The 19,573-nt window shown below is 36.6% G+C and overlaps 1 protein-coding gene across 1 annotated transcript in view; it reads left to right on the top strand.

Moving 5' to 3' along the window:
* Window positions 1-19,573, top strand: part of CFAP47 (cilia and flagella associated protein 47) — a 491,580-nt gene that overhangs the window by 48,300 nt on the left and 423,707 nt on the right. Inside the window, exons 16-20 of the mRNA XM_020881679.2 lie at window positions 4,394-4,524; window positions 8,850-8,972; window positions 10,283-10,414; window positions 13,869-13,946; window positions 18,003-18,147. Coding sequence (XP_020737338.2) covers window positions 4,394-4,524; window positions 8,850-8,972; window positions 10,283-10,414; window positions 13,869-13,946; window positions 18,003-18,147 — 609 coding nt within the window. The remainder of the gene's footprint in view (window positions 1-4,393; window positions 4,525-8,849; window positions 8,973-10,282; window positions 10,415-13,868; window positions 13,947-18,002; window positions 18,148-19,573) is intronic.

Genomic DNA, 19,573 nt, shown 5'->3' with positions numbered 1-19,573 from the left:
TTACTTTTTTCTTTTTAAATCAAAGCAAAAACAAAGACATTTAATTCCAAATACAGTATGAGTCAGCCACAATTGAGAATGCAAAGAACAAAAATAACAGTGTTTATGTGAATGATATCATTAGCCTTTAAGTGGTTTTAGTTTTTTTAGAACATAAATGCTACAATACTTAAATGTATTTCATATATTATTGAGGAAAGTATGCATGATTTATACACATAGATTTCTCTTATATCATTTTCTGTTTGATGCTCAGAACTTTCATAAAATAATCAACTTTATTTTTGCCTGTTTGTATAGATCATTTTATTGAGTCACATGTTTCTTATGTCCCTTTTGTTATATTGTGTTGGGGAAGAAGACATTTTCTTCTACCCTTTAGTCGTGTCCGATTCTTCGCAACCCCATGGCCTCCCTGACCATCACCAGCTCCCGGAGTCTACTCAAACTCATCTCCATTGAGTCGGTGGTGACATGTAACCATCAAATCCTCTGTCCTCCCCTTCTCCTCCTGCCTTCAAACTTTCCCAGCATCAGGGTCTTTTCCAATGAGTTAGCTCTTCACATCAGGTGGCCAAAGTATTGGAGTTTTGGCTTCAACATCAGTCCTTCCAGTGAACACTCAGGACTGATCTCCTTTAGGATGGACTGGTTGGATCTCCTTGCAGTCCAAGGGACTCTCAAGAGTCTGCTCCAACACCACAGTTCAAAAGCATCAATTCTTCGACACTCAGCTTTCTTTATAGTCCAAAAGTCACACCTATACATGACCACCGGAAAAACCATAGCCTTGATGAGTTGGACCTTTGTTAGTAATGTGTCTGCTTTTTAATATGCTGTCTAAGTTGGTCATAACTTTCCTTCCAAGGAGCAAGTGTCTTTTAATTTCATGGCTACAATCACCATCTGCAGTGATTTTGGAGCCCCAAAAATAAAGTCAGCCACTGTTTCCCCATCTGTTTGCCATGAAGTGATGGGACCAGATGCCATGATCTTAGTTTTCTGAATGTTGAGCTTTAAGCCAACTTTTTCACTTTCCTCTTTCACTTTCATCAAGAGGCTCTTTAGTTCTTCTTTGCTTTCTGCCATAAGGGTGGTGTCATCTGCATATCTGAGGTTATTGATATTTTTCCTGGAAATCTTGATTCCAGCTTGTGCTTCATCTAGCCCAGCGTTTCTCATGATGTACTCTGCATATAAGTTAAATAAGCAGGGTGACAGTATACAGCCTTGACGTATTCCTTTTCCTATTTGGAACCAGTCTGTTGTTCCATGTCCAGTTCTAGCTGTTGCTTCCTGACCTGCATACAGATTTCTCAAGAGGCAGGTCAGGTGTTCTGGTATTCCCATCTCTTTCAGAATTTTCCACAGTTTATTGTGATCCACACAGTCAAAGGCTTTGGCATAGTCAATAAAGCAGAAGTAGATGTTTTTCTGGAACTCTCTTGTTTTTTTGATGATCCAGCAGATGTTGGCAATTTGATCTCTGGTTCCTCTGCCTTTTCTAAAATCAGCTTGAACATCTGGAAGTTCACGGTTCACATACTGTTGAAGCCTAGCTTGGAGAATTTTGAGCATTACTTTACTAACATGTGAGATGAGTGCAATTAAGAATTAAATTGACAGATTAACAGGAGAAAAGCAAAGGTTTAATAACATATATTGATGAGAGAGACCCAGGAAAACCCAATAACTTGACAGAGTGGCCAAAATCCTCACCTTAAATACCATCTTCAACTAAAGGCAAAAGTGGATGTTTGGGATAGTGGCTTGGGGATTCAAAGAAGAGAAAACAAATACACATGGAAGTGAGATAGCAAGTGTTTGGGAAACAGATATTTTCTGGGTCATGCAGAGACCATGGTACCCATAGTGGACTTTATCTCCAGGCCCAGCTGAGAGTCCTCTATCACATCTAGCCCATATTCTTTGCAGGTATCTCTGGTGGTAGCTCTGTTCTTGGAACTAGCCCTTTATCTAAATTTTTCAGGCACTTAAGGAGGAGGTAACAAGAAAAAATTTCCCAAGACTTCTGTTAAAAATAATCAGCTTAAACTAATCCTCACACCAAAGAGGCACATTTTTGGGTGGCAAATTTTGCTCTCCTAGAATTGCTTTTACATTCTACATAATGCATTTAATCGTATCTGTCTCTATATTTTTGTAAACTAACGTGAAGTGTTATAAGTTAAGTTTTATGTTGTGACTGTCCTTTCTTCTTGAAACATGATAGTTTGGATTTGTTTTATAAGTTGAGAATCTAAGGGTGGATTGATGGTTTCTAATTTGACTTTTTCATTAAATAGTGTTTATGTTTCTGCTTGTTATGTGTTCATCCTTGTTGTCTTTAACTGTACTGAACCCCTGAGTCCACTCAGTCCTCAGACGTGTCTTTGTTCAATTCATTCTCACTGTCTTTCTTAATTCTCTCACTCCTTGGCCATTTGCAGTACCTGCCTTGCCAGTATCAGCCTTTCTTAATTCAGTCATCCAATGCACATAGTACTCTTGGAGAAATATATATAGCCATGCTGGTTGAAGGGAGAATATTGACCTCAAGCTAACCCTCTTGACATGAATCTGTAATCCCTGTGCTGCTCTCAGCTATTCTCTGAAAGCTCAGGTGTCTTTATAAATAGCACTGACTCTTCTTTGTCAAAGTTTCTTCTCATCACAGTCTTCTTACATCTCTCTCTCCCAGTACCATCACTTAACATCTATTATTCCCGCAGACTTTGTTCTACTGCAGAATTCCTACTCTTCCTTGAGTCACAACATAAATGCCATCTCCTTATGAGTTTCTTCCACTTTCTTGGGCTAATTTAGAATTCCCCCACCACCCCTGCCCCACTCCCATTGTGTATTTGTTATGTCATCTACAACATTTTTGTTTCTGTCCATCTCCTGTTGTGATAGATGTTACTAAGCCCATATCTGTTAACCATTCCCCTTCCTTACGGGGCCCTCATTTTGTTTGTGGAAGCAGTGTTTTTATTTAGATACCTCTTTTCCCCATCCTTTCTTGCCAATGAGATTTGAGCAGAAATTTCTTTTAGTTCCACCCTACTGTTTGAAGTACTTCTGCTTATATTAGCTTGTTTAATACCTGTAGTGATTCTCTAAGTTAGGTGTAGTTGTTCTCCTTTATCCATGAGGACTCTGTGTTACGTAGGTTAAGTAAATTGTCCAAAGTCTCAGCTAGTAAGCATCAGAGCTGAAATTTGAACCAGGGAGTTTGACCTTAGAATCTGCGTTCTTTTAACCACTATGCTTTGATACCTTTCTACACTGAGGAAGGTCACGTGATACGGAATGGTAGTGTGGGAAGCTAGGAACATTGCTCCTTGAAAGCATTGTCAAGCTGTTAAGGCAGCCCTGGAATATCTGTCTTGGGACTTCTGATTGCCTGAGATAAATAAACTTGTATCTGTGTAATCCTTTGGACTAAGGGGAATGGACTTTTTGTTATTTGTAGACAAATATAATTCTTATGGATCCCAACTAGACTGTTAGCATGAGCAGTTTCTCTTCTTTTTATAAATTATTGTGCCAACTGTAGTATTAACATTCAAGGGTAATAATAATAACATTTGACACTGGGTGCTTTCTTGGTATCACATACTATATTAGACACTTTGTGTGTGTCTTGTTACCTCCCTATATATGGCCACTGCAAAACTAGGAGGTAGGCACTATATCTTTTTCAAAATTGAGGAAACTACCATCATATGTGAGTCAGCCTGACTCAAGGCAAAGTTTGCTGTGATTGTCACTCATCTCTCTCTTAAGTGTCCTGTGCCTTTGAATCTCCTATGATCCTACCTATCTGAGGGAACAGCTTCTAAGTCATTCTTTCCATCAAGTATTTTTTTAGTCCAAAGGAGATGATAATTTCAACAGGTAAAGCAACTCACAGCAAATGTGCCTGATCCTTCCTGGGTTCTAAATCTGTTTGAGTTACAGAAATGTGTTAGTAAAAACTACATCAGAAGTTATATCTCTAGGTATGTGAACATTGAAACAAATGAACAAAAGAAGCCTCTTGTTAATGATAATTCCTTCCTCGAAAAAACTGGATGAATGGTGTATTTCAGAGTGTTGAGAAATGTGGAGGGGATGTTTGAATAGGGATCACAAATAATTTTCTACCATATAAAGTAATTTCTAATCCTAGAGTGTCTCTTCATTGATAAGTTTTTTCTAAATATTAGCATATTTTTTATCAAATATTGTGATATGCCTATTAGAGTATAAGGTGTTCCCTGTATTTTGTTTAATTCAAATAGTTTTTAAATATCATTATATTTATATGCCAGTTCTTATTTTAGGTATTAAAAATTAAATATAATAAAAATGTGGTATAACTTTCTTATTCTCTCTAAATTCTCTGTAGGCACTGTTGAACCATACTCCTCATTGGAATGTGAAGTAACATGGCAGCCGGGTTTTGATTCTCCAGAAAGGGGAGAATTTATTCTTCATGTCAGTGAAGGAAACACGCTGACACTGAAATGTCTTGCACATGTAATGACTTCCTTTGAATATGACTTTTATTTTGAGGGCTCTAAATTGGTTGGTATGCATATGTGTATATGAAAGTGAAAGTGTTAGTCGCTCAGTCATGTCTGACTCTGTGCGTCTCCATGGGCTGTAGCCCACAAGGCTGTACTGTTCTTGCAATTCTCCAGGCAAGAATACTGGAGTGGGTTGCCATGTCCTTCTCCAGGGAATCTTCCCAACCCAGGGATCGAACCCAGGTCTCCTGCATTGCAGGCAGATTCTTTACTATTTGAGCTACCCAGGAAACCAAACAACTATGTATATATAGTTGGGTATATATACTATGTTAGTAAAATCTGATGTTGCTAGCTACACTTAGTTAACTAAATTGTCTTAGTATCTTCTTGGAGCCACTTCTCTGCCTTAAATGAAGACTTTGCTTAAAAAAAAAAGTGTCATCTTATCTAAAATTAACTCAGAAATCCACGGCTTTTATACCAGTAATACTAGATTCTTATTAGAGACTTGATATGTATTAGAGAGTCTGTAAATATACCATAACACCATGGGAGCTGCTTAAAATTAAATTGTTTCATTAATAAATGCCAATAATAGAGAAAATTATTTTTTTTCCCTATTGTATTGCATTTTTAGTATTCTCAGTTCAGTTCAGTCACTTAGTCATGTCTGACTGTTTGTGACCCTGTCCATCCCTGTCCATCACCAACTCCTGGAGCTTGCTCAAACTCATGTCCATCAAGTCAGTGATGCCATCCAACCATCTCATCCTCTGTCGTCCCCTTCTCCTCCTGCCTTCAGTCTTTCCCAGCATCAGGGTCTTTTCCAATGAGTCAGTTCTTCACATCAGGTGGCCAAAGTATTAGAGCTTCAGCTTCAGTATCAGTCTTTCCAATGAATATTCAGGACTGATCTCCTTTAGGATTGACTGGTTTGATCTCCTTGCAGTCCAAGGGACTCTCAAGAGTCTTCTCCAACACCACAGTTCAAAAGCATCAGTTCTTTGGCGCTCAGCTTTCTTTATGGTCCAACTCTCACATCCATACATGACTACTGGAAAAACCATAGCTTTGACTATACAGACCTTTGTCAGCAAAGTAATGTCTCTGCTTTTTAATATGCTGTCTAGGTTTGTCATAGCTTTTCTTCCAAGAAGCAAGTGTCTTTTAATTTCATGGCTGCAGTCACCATCTGCAGTGATTTTGGAGCCCCCCAAAATAAAGTCTCTCACTGTTTCCATTGTTTCCCCATCTATTTGCCATGAAGTGATGGGACTGGATGCCATGATCTTAGTTTTCTGAATGTTGAGTTTTAAGTCAGCTTTTTCACTCTCCTCTTTCACTTTCATCAAGAGGCTCTTTAGTTCCTCTTCACTTTCTGCCATAAGGGTGGTGTCATCTGCATATCTGAGGTTATTGATATTTCTCCCAGAAATCTTGATTCCAGTTTGTGCTTCATCCAGCCCAGCATTTCACATGATGTACTCTGCATATAAGTTAAATAAGCAGGGTGACAAAATACAGCCTTGACATACTCCTTTTCCAGTTTGGAACCAGTCCTGTTTTCCATGTCCGGTTCTAACTATTGTTTCTTGACCTGCATATCGATTTCTCAGGAGGCAGGTCAGGTGGTCTGGTATTCCCATCTCGCCAAGAATTTTCCACAGTTTATTGTGATCCACACAGTCAGAGGCTTTGGCGTAGTCAATGAAGCAGAAGTAGATGTTTTTCTGGAATTCTCTTGCTTTTTCTATGATCCAGTGGATGTTGACAATTTGATCTCTGGTTCCTCTGCCTTTTCTAATCCAGCTTGAACATCTGGAAGTTCTTGGTTCATGTGCTGTTGAAGCCTGACTCGGAGAATTTTAAGCATTACTTTGCTAGTGTGAGATGAGAGCAATTGTGTGGTAGTGTGAACATTCTTTGGCATTGCCTTTCTTTGGCATTGGAATGAAAACTGACCTTTTCCAGTCCTGTGGCCACTGCTGAATTTTCCAAATTTGCTGGCATATTGAGTGCAGCACTTTAACAGCATCATCTTTTAGGATTTGAAATAGCTTAGCTGGAATTCCATCACCTCTCCACTAGCTTTGTAATGATGCTTCCTAAGGGCCACTTCACTTCACATTCCAGGATGTCTGGCTCAAGGTGAGTGATCACACCATCGTGGTTATCTGGGTCACAGCAAAGTGAATCAGTTAGACCTATACATATATCCACCCTCTTCTTTTTTCTGTTTTAGATTCTTTTCCCATATAGGTCATTACAGAGTATTGAAGAGAGTTCCCGGTGCCAGGTGGCGCTAGTGGTAAAGAACCTGCCTGCCAATGCAGGTGGTATAAGAGATGTGGGTTCAATCCCTGAGTTGGAAAGATCCCCTGGAGGAGAGCATGGCAACCCACTCCAGTATTCTTGCCTGGAGAAAACCATTGTCAGAGAAGCCTGGCGAGCTACACTCCGTAGCATTGCAAAGAGTCAGACGTGACTGAAGTGACTTAGCATGCACGCACCCATTTTGGTCATTGCACAGTGTTGAGTGGAGTTCCCTGGGCTGTACCGTAGGCCCTTATTAGTTATCTATATTATATATACTAATGTGTATATGGGGCTTCCCTGACGGCTCAGATGGTGAAGAATCTGCCCACAATGTGGGAGACCCAGGTTTGATTCCTGGGGCGGGAAGATCCCCTGGAGAAGGGAATGGCTACCCCCTCCAGTATTCTTGCCTGGGGAAATTTCATGGATGGAGAAGCCTGGTGGGCTGCAGTCCATGGGGTTGCAAAGAGTTGGACATGACTGAGTGGCACAGATACTCACATATAATGTTTACATGTCAATCTCACAATTTATCCCCTTCTTCCCCCCCCACCAGTAGCCATAAAGTATCATTTATTAATTATTGTGTCTCAGATATGATGCACAATGATGTTAATGTATTATTTAATTTAATCCTTGTAACAACTCTATAAGGCATATATTAGTTGCTGGGTGTAGAAATGGAGCAGTAGAATGGTTAACTATCTAGTACAAGTTCACGTGTGCAGTAAATGCCCTACTTGAATTTATATCCAAAGTGATCTGCCTACACAGCGTTTGCCTTTACCCTCTCATAAAATTTGATTTCCACTTTCCCTACAGTGGATTGATTAAGAGTTAAACTCTGAGATATCAGAATACTGAATTAATTTATTTTGGCAAATTTTTGAAGCCCTTGAAGTTAAGTGAACTGTGAAGTGTTACTCTTAAGAAAATAAAGATGGGAGGAACACAAAATGATTAAATAAAATGTTCATTTAAGGTTTGTCATTAACTGTGAAGGACTTACTTGACCATTTGATCTTTTGTTAGCTTTGTTTAAAAGGTTATTATTCCAGTTATCCAAATCATGTTCTTTAACTATAAGAATATATTAAAATCTCCTTATACAATAAGAAATAATATGTATTGCTTACATTAGCATCTAGATTAATTGGGTTTCCCTGGTGGCTCAGACAGTAAAGAATCTGCCTGCAATGCAGGAGACCAGAGTTTGATCCCTGGGTTGGGAAGATCCCCTGGAGAAGGAAATGGCAACCCACTCCAGTATTCTTGCCTAAAAAATCCCATGGACAGAGGAACCTGGTGGGCTACAGTCCATGGGGTCACAAAAGAGTCAGACATGACTGAGTAACTAACAGTTTCACTTTTCACTTTCTAGAGGAGTTAGAAATTTTGAGTTTTAGTTTGCATTGGTTATTGTTTTCCTTTAAAATGGGAGAGGTGGATAATATCAGAATTTCCAAAAAAACATTTTATGTTCCAGTAGTTCTGTGAAGTGGTTTGTGTAGGACCCCATGAGGGACTCCTGTGCTTAAATAATTCTGTGCATCACAGTGAACTACTTCCCCACTGTCAGATAAGCAAAGTAGGCATTATCAGTATATTAAGCTCTTTGAGAAGACTTCTAGTAGAAACTTGCCTGAATAATATTTTGACACACACACTATTTCCCATACTTACATGATTATTGAGCTTTTTCCTTTTCCATAGAACATAGGAAACCTTGTGTATAAGGGGGTAGGTGATCTCTATTATCCCCTACAGTGACTGTTCTACATGATTCTCAGTCATGGATTTACTTTCTCCTTGGACTTTTCTTGCTCTCCCTGCCTTCAGTTTATGATTACATTATAAATATTCAATTCTTTTCTCTTAAACACACCATAAAATCTGATAACACTTCATATTTTAGAAATTTCTATGAAGCTGAAAAAGCTTGAGTTATCTGATGGGGGATAAAAAAGCATGTTTACAATTATTTCAATTTCACATTCTCTTTCTTCTTATTATTAGCTTGGACACCCCAAGGTAACAGTTTTAGAGCCACGGATACTCTTTAGCAATAGCCCTCAAGGGCTAACAACTTGGAGGAAAACCATTCTTCACAATGTAGGACAAAACCATGCTTATTTCAAGGTAATGTAGAATCTTGGAATCTTACTTGAATCAGATCTTATTATAACTTGAAATATGTGTTTACTATGAGTTCTATGCCATTAATACTTTAGCCTTTATACATCGGCTAATGTTGACATTTTGGTTTTTCATATGAGATTTATCTGTATACATTTCATCTATTGTAATACTTTGTCCTTTTAATTTCCCATAAAATTTGCCTCTTTCTCTGTCTGTCTCTTCCTTAGTCTCTCCTTTTTTTCTGCTCTTACCCCTCCTTTTTCTTTCTTTCTGTTGTTTTATTGAAAAAAAAAGATGATGTAAAAATGGAAAAAACGTACATTTTTTGTTATATTCAGTATAGCTTTTCCTTTTTCCCCCTCATTTTCACTCTGTCATTAAAACTGTTACGGTAGTAAGTGGGACCTAGATCAAGATCATTCGACAGATACTCTGTTTATAGTTATTACTCCTGATTTAATTTGTGCAGTGTGTGATATTTAAATTGAGCTTCCTGGTGGCTCAGATAGTTCAGAATCTGACTGCAATGCAGGAGACCTAGGTTCGATCCTAGGGTGGCTGCTGTTGTTGTTGTTTTTTAAACCAACATTAAAATCTCCTAATAGTGACAGTAGACGTTAGTATTTGAGAGCTTTCTTTCAAGCTTTATATTTACATATCTTCTGCCCCAACAAGCAAAGGAAAATACCCTTTCTACTCTGTTGCTTCAGAATTAGTTCTGAGATCTTAGGGGGTGTTCCATCATCCTAAGCATATCTTAACCAGTTTCCCTTCAAATTATTCTGACTTAAGAAATGACAGTTAAACCTAAATTGGCTTCTGACAAACCATACCTTAACTCTTTTGGTAAGTTACTTTTTTGAAGGTTGAAATGATATCTTAGGCACTAGGCTATGAAGTAAATAATAAAGAAGAGGAGGTTACTTTATCATCTTGCCTTCCCACTAACTTTGCTTTCAGTTTTTTAGGATCAGGGCAAAGGCAGCTATCAAAATAGTATCTAGAATTTTGGCATCTCTCCAACAGATATATCTCATTCTTTTGTAAGTTTTTCAAAATCTTGAAGCCACTTCATTATCCTATTTGGATTGGAAGACGTCCCTGCTGCAAGTTCTGTTTGTGGGTTAAGGGTGCAAATCCTTGTTGAAATTCAAAATGTTTGTCTGCTGTTTGAAAATCTATTTCACATCATCTCATGCCCCGTACCTGCAGGTCATGTCTCTGTGTAGTGGTGTAGAAGCAACCTATGAAAATTTTGGAATGATAACTTTAAAGGATAATGTCACATTTCTACAAATTTTTGATTATAGATTTGTGACCAGAGCCTTTTGTCTATGATTAATATTGTTCCATCACAAGGAATCATCCCACTGGGGGGACTAACTGTTCTCAATATCTCCTGTACTCCCACCATTAAAGAAAAATTTGACACAAGAGCAAAGGTATGTTTATGCATATGTGTTCTCACTTCTTATGTATGTCTCTATGGGTTTGTTTGCTTATGATATTTATAATAGTAGGTATAATTTGTAGAAAATATTTTTGATGAAAGTTGCTAATGGAAGTCTCTACTAAGTTGAAATGGATACCTTTCATCAATTTGAGGGCTTTTTCACATCAACTTGGAATATTTGCTATCTCTAACTTGTGACAAGGCCTCACTAGTCACAAAGCAAAGGATTGTTTTCTCCATGGTATTAAAAGATGCCTTAGGAAAAAATAATCAATTTTTGGATGCTAATTCTAAATAGCTTTGATAACTATAGGAATTATAGATAAATTGTATATGAGGTTAACATCTCTATTTTATAGCACACATAAAATTTCTTACTATTTTATGTTCTGGGAATTATGTGAATAAAAAGATACTACCTTGATTTTAAGGACTTCTCCAAGAGTTCATTAAACAGAAAAAAAAACATGTAAGATGAGTCTGTAATAAATTTTCTTTATTAAATAAACTCATGGAATACTCTTAATCTTCAATCTGATGATCAACTGTGTGCATTAACCGGCATTTAAAAAAATAACATGTATGCTATCATCAGATCAAAATGAATGGCTTAAGATGTATCCCCCATTTTATCCTTCAATTTCTCATAACTGTTAATTCTTAAATAACATGTGGCTTAATATAATAAATATCAATTTGCTTGGCCCTGAAATAAATAACCTAATAATTATATCCTACCTTTATAAAGAATTATGTACTGAAAGATGTTTATAAATTATGTATTATGATATATGGTCTGATATTTGGACAGAATTTTTTATATACTATTCTGGAAAAAGTAAAAAATATAGCCACTAAAGTATAGGTTTTACTGAGAGATTAATTGCCACTGTATTTCAGAGAACTATACTGCTTTTACAAAGTTTATCTTTTTAACATTATAATATAATGAGATTCATTTATTCATCTATTCCCTGGGTATTTATTGGGCATACATTATGTGTTAGGCTCTTCTGTACATGCTAGGATTGTAAAATTGAACAAGATAATTAGAGTCCTTGTTCTCTGAGAGTGTACAATCTGATGGAGGATGCAAATAACTCAAAATTAAAAGATAGTATAGTAAGTATAATGATGGAGAAATGTAGCAGGCTGAGGGAGTACACAGGAGAGGTTTGCAGCCAGGCTTAACATGTTCAAGGGAAGTTTCCTAGGGGAAGATGCATCTAAAAGGCACTGAAGTTAAAAATCATTCAGAGAAAAGGGATAGTAGTGGGGTGAAGGAGGAGAAGAAGAAAAAGTACTTAAGGAACCATGATCAGATATAGGAGGAGAGAGCGAGCTACAAGGCAGATATGAAAAAACTTAGTTTAACATGGCTTTATAGATTGAATGGATGATAGTGGAGAAAGATGTAAATATTTAGAGACCTGTATAAATTTTAGGTCATACAGGTCCTTATCAACAACTTAGAAGCTCAGAATATTAACTTAAGAACTAGGAGTCTTTAAGCATGGTGTTTCACAATCAGATTTGCATTTTTCAGACATCACTTCAGTTATAGAGTAGCGTGAAACTGGGACCAGTGCGGTTACTAGTCTGGTAATGATGTCCAGGCAGGAGAAGATTGTGTTCTTTGTTAGGAGACAGTATTCTAGACAAATTCATGTCAAATTTAAGAGATGAACATTTAGGGTTTGATGATTAGAAGGGGTCACACATAAGTAAAATAAGTTAGTCAAGAGTTAGACAGATGAACTACATTCAATGAGAAAGAGATTAGAGGATGAGTAGCAGATTTTAGAGGGAAATCATGAGTTTGAAGCACCTTTTGCATCCCTATGTAGAGATGTCTAATATGTCTAATAAAGAAGTCATTGCTTATGCATATTGGTCTGAAGGCTAAGGATTAATTTTAGAGATGATAGAGATTATTTCTGTTACCCATCTAAAGACCAAGAATGAGTGTAAATGGGCTGAATATATTGATGAGAAGTTGAAATGATAAACTTTGTAAGAAGTTAAATAAAAAAGGAAATAGAGACAGGTAAATGGGGGCTGATCTGGAAAGAAATCACACATCACAGACTTAGATATCCCTGTGACATGTGACATCCTAGAATTCGTGTCTCTGAAAATGGGCAAGAAAGCAGGGATGGTAGAGGATTGTGAGAAATAGAGGCACAGATGAGTATATGGTTTCTGGGGCCATGAATTTGTGAGGAGTGGTATCGGTTAGGGTACAGATGAAGTCTTGGGAGATAGAAAGGTCAACGAGCAATGAGTGAGGGTAGTGAATGTGTTATGGTAGCCTGGAATTTTTCATGACCCACGAATGTAGAGGTAAGTAAAAGGCAGCTATGGGGGGTTGAGATTTACATGCAGCATTCATCAGCGAAGCACATACTGATTTGTAATTACTTCTGAAGCATTGACTTATGCTTCTTATGATTTTAGTCAAGTATTTTGTTTATGTACTATATATTCTATAAATAAAATATAGAAATCATGTAGTATTATGAATTAAGCAGTTCAGTTAATAAGACTGTCTAGATGGCACTCTGAAACAATGGTATTTTATGGTTTGTCTATAAACAATGTCACTGATTCTGTTGAAAGAGTGAAATTCATCCATAACTCTTTTGTAATTATAGTATACATTTAGATTTAAAATCTTGAGGTTGATTGCTACCAATCTCATGTAGATAGGGCTTTCAAGGAATGATATTTTCATGCTTCAGATTTTGATTAGACAATTATGTGTTCATGTAATTTTCAGGCCTTGTTTTTTAGGAGTTATACACCTAAATTTTTATTTCACTATATTAATTTTCTTGAAAGAGATTGTTCAGGCAGTTCTTGGTCCACGGTTAGCCACTGCTACTTTCAACTTTTGTGACCTCAAGCCTCAGTTTTCCTCACTTGGAAATTAGGGTATTAAAAAAATACTGAAGATTTTAAAAAAAAGATAATGCATTTAGCAGTGTGCTTGGCCTGTAGACTCAGCAAATTTTAGCTGCCCTCATTAGAATTATGGTTGTTTTGGATGTTAGTATCTTTCTATGGAAAGAAGCATGTTGTACTTAGTTTCTTGTTTTAATTTTGAATATCCTGTTGAAGTTAGGTCAATACAATAAGCTTACGTGGAGTTTGAGGCAGTAATGCCAAGGCAAATGGGTAGAACTCTTCAATCAAATTCACAAGCTGTCAGTCCCATTTGTGGTGGAAGTTTTTAAGAGTTTAAAATTCACTTCTCTTAATTTCAAGTCTACATCCCGAGAAATAGGATGACAACTGCCAGAATAAATCTTGTGACATTTATAGTATGTTATGATTATATAAATCATAAAATGTTATATAAATGTCAGGTAATATTGTACCTGAGAAGTATATGAGTATATTTTAGTGTGGTTTCTGCAGAATTTTATGTTTCTCCTAAACAGGTTGCTATTCGCCATGCAAATGACATAGACCTTAGGATTGGTGGATCTGTTGAGGTTGCTGATGTTGAAATCCATCCAGTAAGTATGTTGCCTATTTGTAGAATCAGTTTATGAGTGTAGTGATTTTTATTGATGTGTCCCTAGTCAGCCCATGTAGGTAAAATTTTTTTTATTATATAGTAGTGTGATATAAAAATTAATATATGTAATATAAATGTAAGTAATGAAGCAGAGTACTGAGCAGATTAAATGAAGGTTTAAGAATTCACCACTGAATTTAAGTATCAGAATGGTACCAAAACCATTAAATTATCTATAGGCTTCATCCTGATCCTACCCGTCTTAAGAGATAACCACATTCCTGAATTTTGTCATTATTATCTCTTTATTTTTTCTAATTGGGTTGCCACATATGTATAAATTCCTTAACTGTTTATTATTTAGTTTAGTTTGTTGGTTTCTCAGCTTTATAACAAAGATATATTATCTTTGGTGGGTTACTTTTAATTGAATGTTATGTTTTTAAACTTCATCTTGATTATGTGTAGCTGTATGTTATTCATTATCCCTGGTACTTAATAATCTATTATGTAGACATACTGTAATTTGTAGACTCATTCCATTGTCCATTCAGTTAGTATCTGTTTTTTGTGATTTTCTTTTTTGATATTACAAATACTATAGCTATGAACTTCCCTTGTAGCTCAGTTGATAAAGAATCTGCCTGCAATGCAGGAGACCCAGGTTCAATTCCTGGGTTGGGAAAATCCCCTGGAGAAGGAAATGGCAACCCACTCCAGTATTCTTGCCTGGAAAATTCCATGGACAGAGGAAGCCTGGCAGGTTACAGTCCATGGGGTCACAAGAGTCAAACACAACTTAGTGATTAAACCACCACCACCACCACAGCTATGAACATTCATGTACTTATCTTCTAAGGTACTTATGTAAGAGTTTCTCTAGAGGTAGAGTTTCTGAGATTATATATATATTTGACTGCACAAGATAATTTCCATGTTTTTTCTCAAGTTTCCATTGCTCCATGTTCTGTTGCTCCATAATTTCTTTGTAAGACTTAATGTTTGCCAGTCTATTGAGTGTAAAATGGTACCTCACTGTGTTCTTGATTTGCATTTTTTAAAATATATTTATTTTAAAATTTTTGGTTGCTCTGGGTCTTTGTTGCTTCATGCAGGCTTCTCTAGTTGCTGCAAATGGGGGGCCACTCTAGTTATGGTGCTTGGGCTTCTTGTTGCAGTAGCTTCTCTTGTTGTGAAGTATGGGTTCTAGGGCATTCAGTCTTCAGTAATTAAAGCTCATGGACTCAATAGTTGTGGCTTGGAGGCTCAGTAGTTGTGCATGGGCTTAGTTGCTCTGTGACATGTGGAATCTTCCCAGACCAGGGATCAGATCGAACCTGTGTTTCCTGCATTGACAGGTGGATTCTTATTCACTGTGCCACCAGAAAGTCCTGTATTTTCTGAACTATAATCAAATTAATTTTTTGAACTATTCTACAATTGGTAGAGTGCACATGCATGCTATTTTTCTTTCAGGCCAGGCCTTCAGATCTGTTCTCATCTATCCAAAGAAACTTACCCTGATCCTTCAAAAAGCCCATATGTCCCTCCCTTGTGACATTTATAAGATGTTACAAACATCTTAATTTCTGGGAACATGTCCATTGTAGCCATAGTCATATTAGTTTCAGCTTATTTGCCCTTTTATTTTTCTCTCCCCCGTGACTGGTGCCATTCGGGTTCTGAATTAAATTAAGTAGAAATTGATGAGGCTGCTGGTTGCCTCAGGTAGGATCTTACCACAAGTCTGCACTTTAACAACATCACCACAATTTTAGGCTTTAAGTTACAATTTTCTAACCTTTCTTTTATTCAGCATTGAAGGCATGGTAAATCCAGACAGACTGACAGATACTAAGCTAGCTTGGCTATGATAATGGTGATTTCTGGAGTATCCAGATTGTTTTTTTTTTTTTTCCATTGCTATGGTATCCTCCAACATTAGACAAATATGGAGACTTTTAGTACTATATTTCTTTGTGGTAGGCATGTTATGGTATAACTGAGTAATTCATAGGACTTTACATTAATGTATATTTATCAATATTCCCTAATTATTTTGAATTTTTAAACATTGCTGCCTAGTTACCATTTAAAACCAGTAATCCAGTGTTTCCAGATATTATTAGCAATACATCTAATAATTATGAGGAGAAGGAAATGGCAACCCACTCCAGTATTCTTGCCTGGAGAATCCTATGGATGGAGGAGCCTGGCGGGCTACGGTCCATGGGGTCACAAAGAGTCAGACATGACTGAGTGACTGAAGAGAGAGAGAGAGAATGTGTGTCTTAATATCAATTAGGGAATTTTATCCAAATGAGCCTATGGGAAAGACCAAAGTGGGATAAGAGGAATGATTTGTTGCATATATGAAGCATCAAACTTTTACTACCTGTTTTGGGTTTTACAAATTTCACTTGTAGAACTGAGTTGATATTTTGCATGTTAAGTTGTTTCAGTCATGTCTGACTCTTTGTGACCCTATGAACTGTAACCTGCCAGGCTCCTCTCTCCATGGGATTTCCCAGGCAAGAACACTGGAGTGGGTTGCCATGCCCTCCTCCAGGGGATCTTCCTGACCCAGGAATTGAACCTGTGTCTCTTACATCTCCTGCATTGGCAGACAGGTTCTTTACCACTAGCACCAACAACTGCAACAAATAGTGAACAGTTGACTTGTTTTTCTCAACATCAGGATACTGTTGTCTCTTTCTCTTTTAATGCTGTATATTATTCTTTTACTAAGGAACTATAGGGTATCTATAGTTACTCCACCAGAAGAGGAATCCTACAGAGTTTTTTGGTATAGGCACATGTCTGTCATATAAGTTAAAGCTAAGATACATTCAGTTAACATTCCTTATATATTTAAGCTAGATGTCAGGTAGATACGAGGCAAAAATGAATGAGACGTAAGATCCACTAGGAGACACATATAAATATACAAATCAATGGACTTGTGATGTCATAATGTAAGTAAACATAAGGAACAGAAGTAGTCTTGAGCAGACTGTAATTAACTGTGGCTTATCCAGCTGGTGTTTGAAGGATACATAGTATTTTATCAGGCAATTGCAAGTTAGAGAAGGGTCTTCCTGACAGAAGAGATACCTCGATAAAGACACAGAGGGTAGAAGTGTCTGTATTGGTTGGAAACGACAGGTCATACAGCTTGCTGAAATATGAAGTGGTAGGGGTAAGAGTCGAGGCTGGAACATGAGGCGGGGGAAGGTCATGGTGAACTTTATGAGCCCTCCTAATGAACTTGACATTGTCCTGTACATGCAGAAAAATCATTACATTTTAAGACAAGAAATCATGTGGTCAGATTTTCAATTAGTTTACTTGTGACTTAGTTGTGGAACGGAGAATTGGAGAAAGTCAAGATCTAGAAATGAAATGAAAGTTTGCTAACTTTATATAATTGCAATAAAGATAAGAGGTGAAGGAGGCAGAATTAATGGAATTTGATAACTGATTACATGCAGGAGAGAGAAAGAAGAAAAATATAATGAATGTGTATAGAGTTCTCATTTAATTGCTAAATCATGTCTGATTCTTTTGCGACCCCATAGACTGTAGTCTGCCAGGCTCCTCTGTCCATGGAATTTCCCAGGCAAGAATACTGGAATGGGTTGCCATTTCCTTCTCCAGGGGATCTTCCCAACCCAGGGATCGAACCTGTGTCTCCTGCATTGGCAGGTAGATTCTTTACCACTGCTCCTCCTGGGAAACCCAGTTTGTAGAGTGTGCCACCATTAATGATGTCCTTGAAAAACATTAGAGTGTAATTTTTTATTGAGATATAATTGAAATATAACATTATGTTAGTTTCAGGTGTACAATATGATTCAATATTTGTATATATTGTGAAATGTTCACCATGGTAGGTCTAGTTATCATCCGTCACCAAGCATTATCTTTTTCTTTCTAGTGATAAGGGCTTTTAAGATCTCGTGTCTTACAGTATAATTTTTAGTTTACATTGTTTTTATTAACTGTTACTCTACCTTCTATTTATTATTTCTTTTTTTGTTTGTTTGTTTTTTAGAATAGATTTAACTTCACTGACATCTATATTGGTGCTACTCACATTATGCCATTTTTAGTAAAAAACAAAAGTGTAACACGTGCCAGAGTAGAGTTTAATCTGGAAGGTGCTGATGATTTTTCACTGGATTTTGAAGGCAAACCAGGTACATATTTTATGCTATGATGATATTATTATAAAAGTAAAAGAATTTTAAGTTCTCAAAGAAATAATGTTGAGTACTGTGAAGGGCAATTATTCTTGATATTTTTAATGACTCAGTGCATGTTTTTCTTATGTCCTGTAACCCATCTTGGTTCTATTTTTATAAATACACCTGTATTAATACCAGAAGACTAGTAATACATGGCAATTAACTGTGCTTACTAATAGATATAATAGGTTAAGTATGTTATATATCAGTATATACTATAAATAAAAATAAAATTATTAATTGCTAGTTTTAATTGCTTAAGAATTTTAGGTAAATATTTTAGATAGTTCTGTGTGTTTAACTATATATTAGGTATCTTTATGTTAAATTGTTTGAAAAAATAGATTTCAATTGTTTATCTCAGGTGTTGTCAAAGTAAGATCTACGGGCTAAATCTGGCCTGGCCCCTCTTTTTATAAATAAAGTTTTATTAGAATACGGGCATACTCATTTGTTTGTATATTGTTTATGGATACTTTTATAATGGCAGAGTTGAATAGTTGTGACAGAAACCATATGGCTTGCAAAACCTAAAATATTTACTGTCGAAACTCTTATAGAAAACTGTTTGCCAACCATTGCTTTAGTCATTTTTTATTCAGCATATATTTGTTGAATACCAATTATAGATCAGATACTAGCTTATGAGTCTATAAAGACAATAATACATCTTACTTATTCTCCAACAGTGAATAGTAAGTTTATCAGTCAAGGTCTTAGTAGTGAATAAATGACTCACTTCAAGCATTTAACTGAAGATTATTTAATGAAGGAGTTAGGTATGGACCTGGGAGCCAGGTTTAAAGGAACTGACAAGGATAGAAGTTGTTTCTACCTCTACCTAAAGGAGCAAGATGAGGCAGGATGTCGGAGCCCTATGAGTGGTGAAACTGTAAAAGAGAGGCCATCTGATAAACTGTAATTATTTTAAAAAATATTATTAAAATTGTTAAAAATTATTTTTAAAAAATCCTTGGCAGAATTGTAGGGAAAATGTGAGGGCATAAATACCTTCTATCCTCTGATACCTTGCTGGCATCTCCCTGTGGTTGAACCAGATCAGAGGCAGAAGAGCTAGGAGCCTCAATAAATCAGTCTGTAGAGGTTAGGACAGAGGAGAGCAGAGAAAGATGGCTATTGGATCTAAGTAACAAATGGTTACCACCTATATAACACTAGGAGAGAGAGAAATGAAGTATTGGGTTATTACCATATAGTATGGTGGATGCTTCAAGACAAGTCAGTTAATGGTGCTAAGTAACATATGTTAAGGGTAACTAGCTGAGAATCAGCACTAGGAGAAATTTCTTGGGGAAACTGATGCTTCATCTGGATATAGAAGAATGAGGAGCGATACAGAGAAGGGGATAGAAAAGAA

This window comes from Odocoileus virginianus, unplaced genomic scaffold (assembly GCF_023699985.2).
Source record: "Odocoileus virginianus isolate 20LAN1187 ecotype Illinois unplaced genomic scaffold, Ovbor_1.2 Unplaced_Scaffold_10, whole genome shotgun sequence".
NCBI lineage: Eukaryota > Metazoa > Chordata > Mammalia > Artiodactyla > Cervidae > Odocoileus > Odocoileus virginianus.
This window is presented reverse-complemented; position numbering and strand designations above follow the sequence as displayed.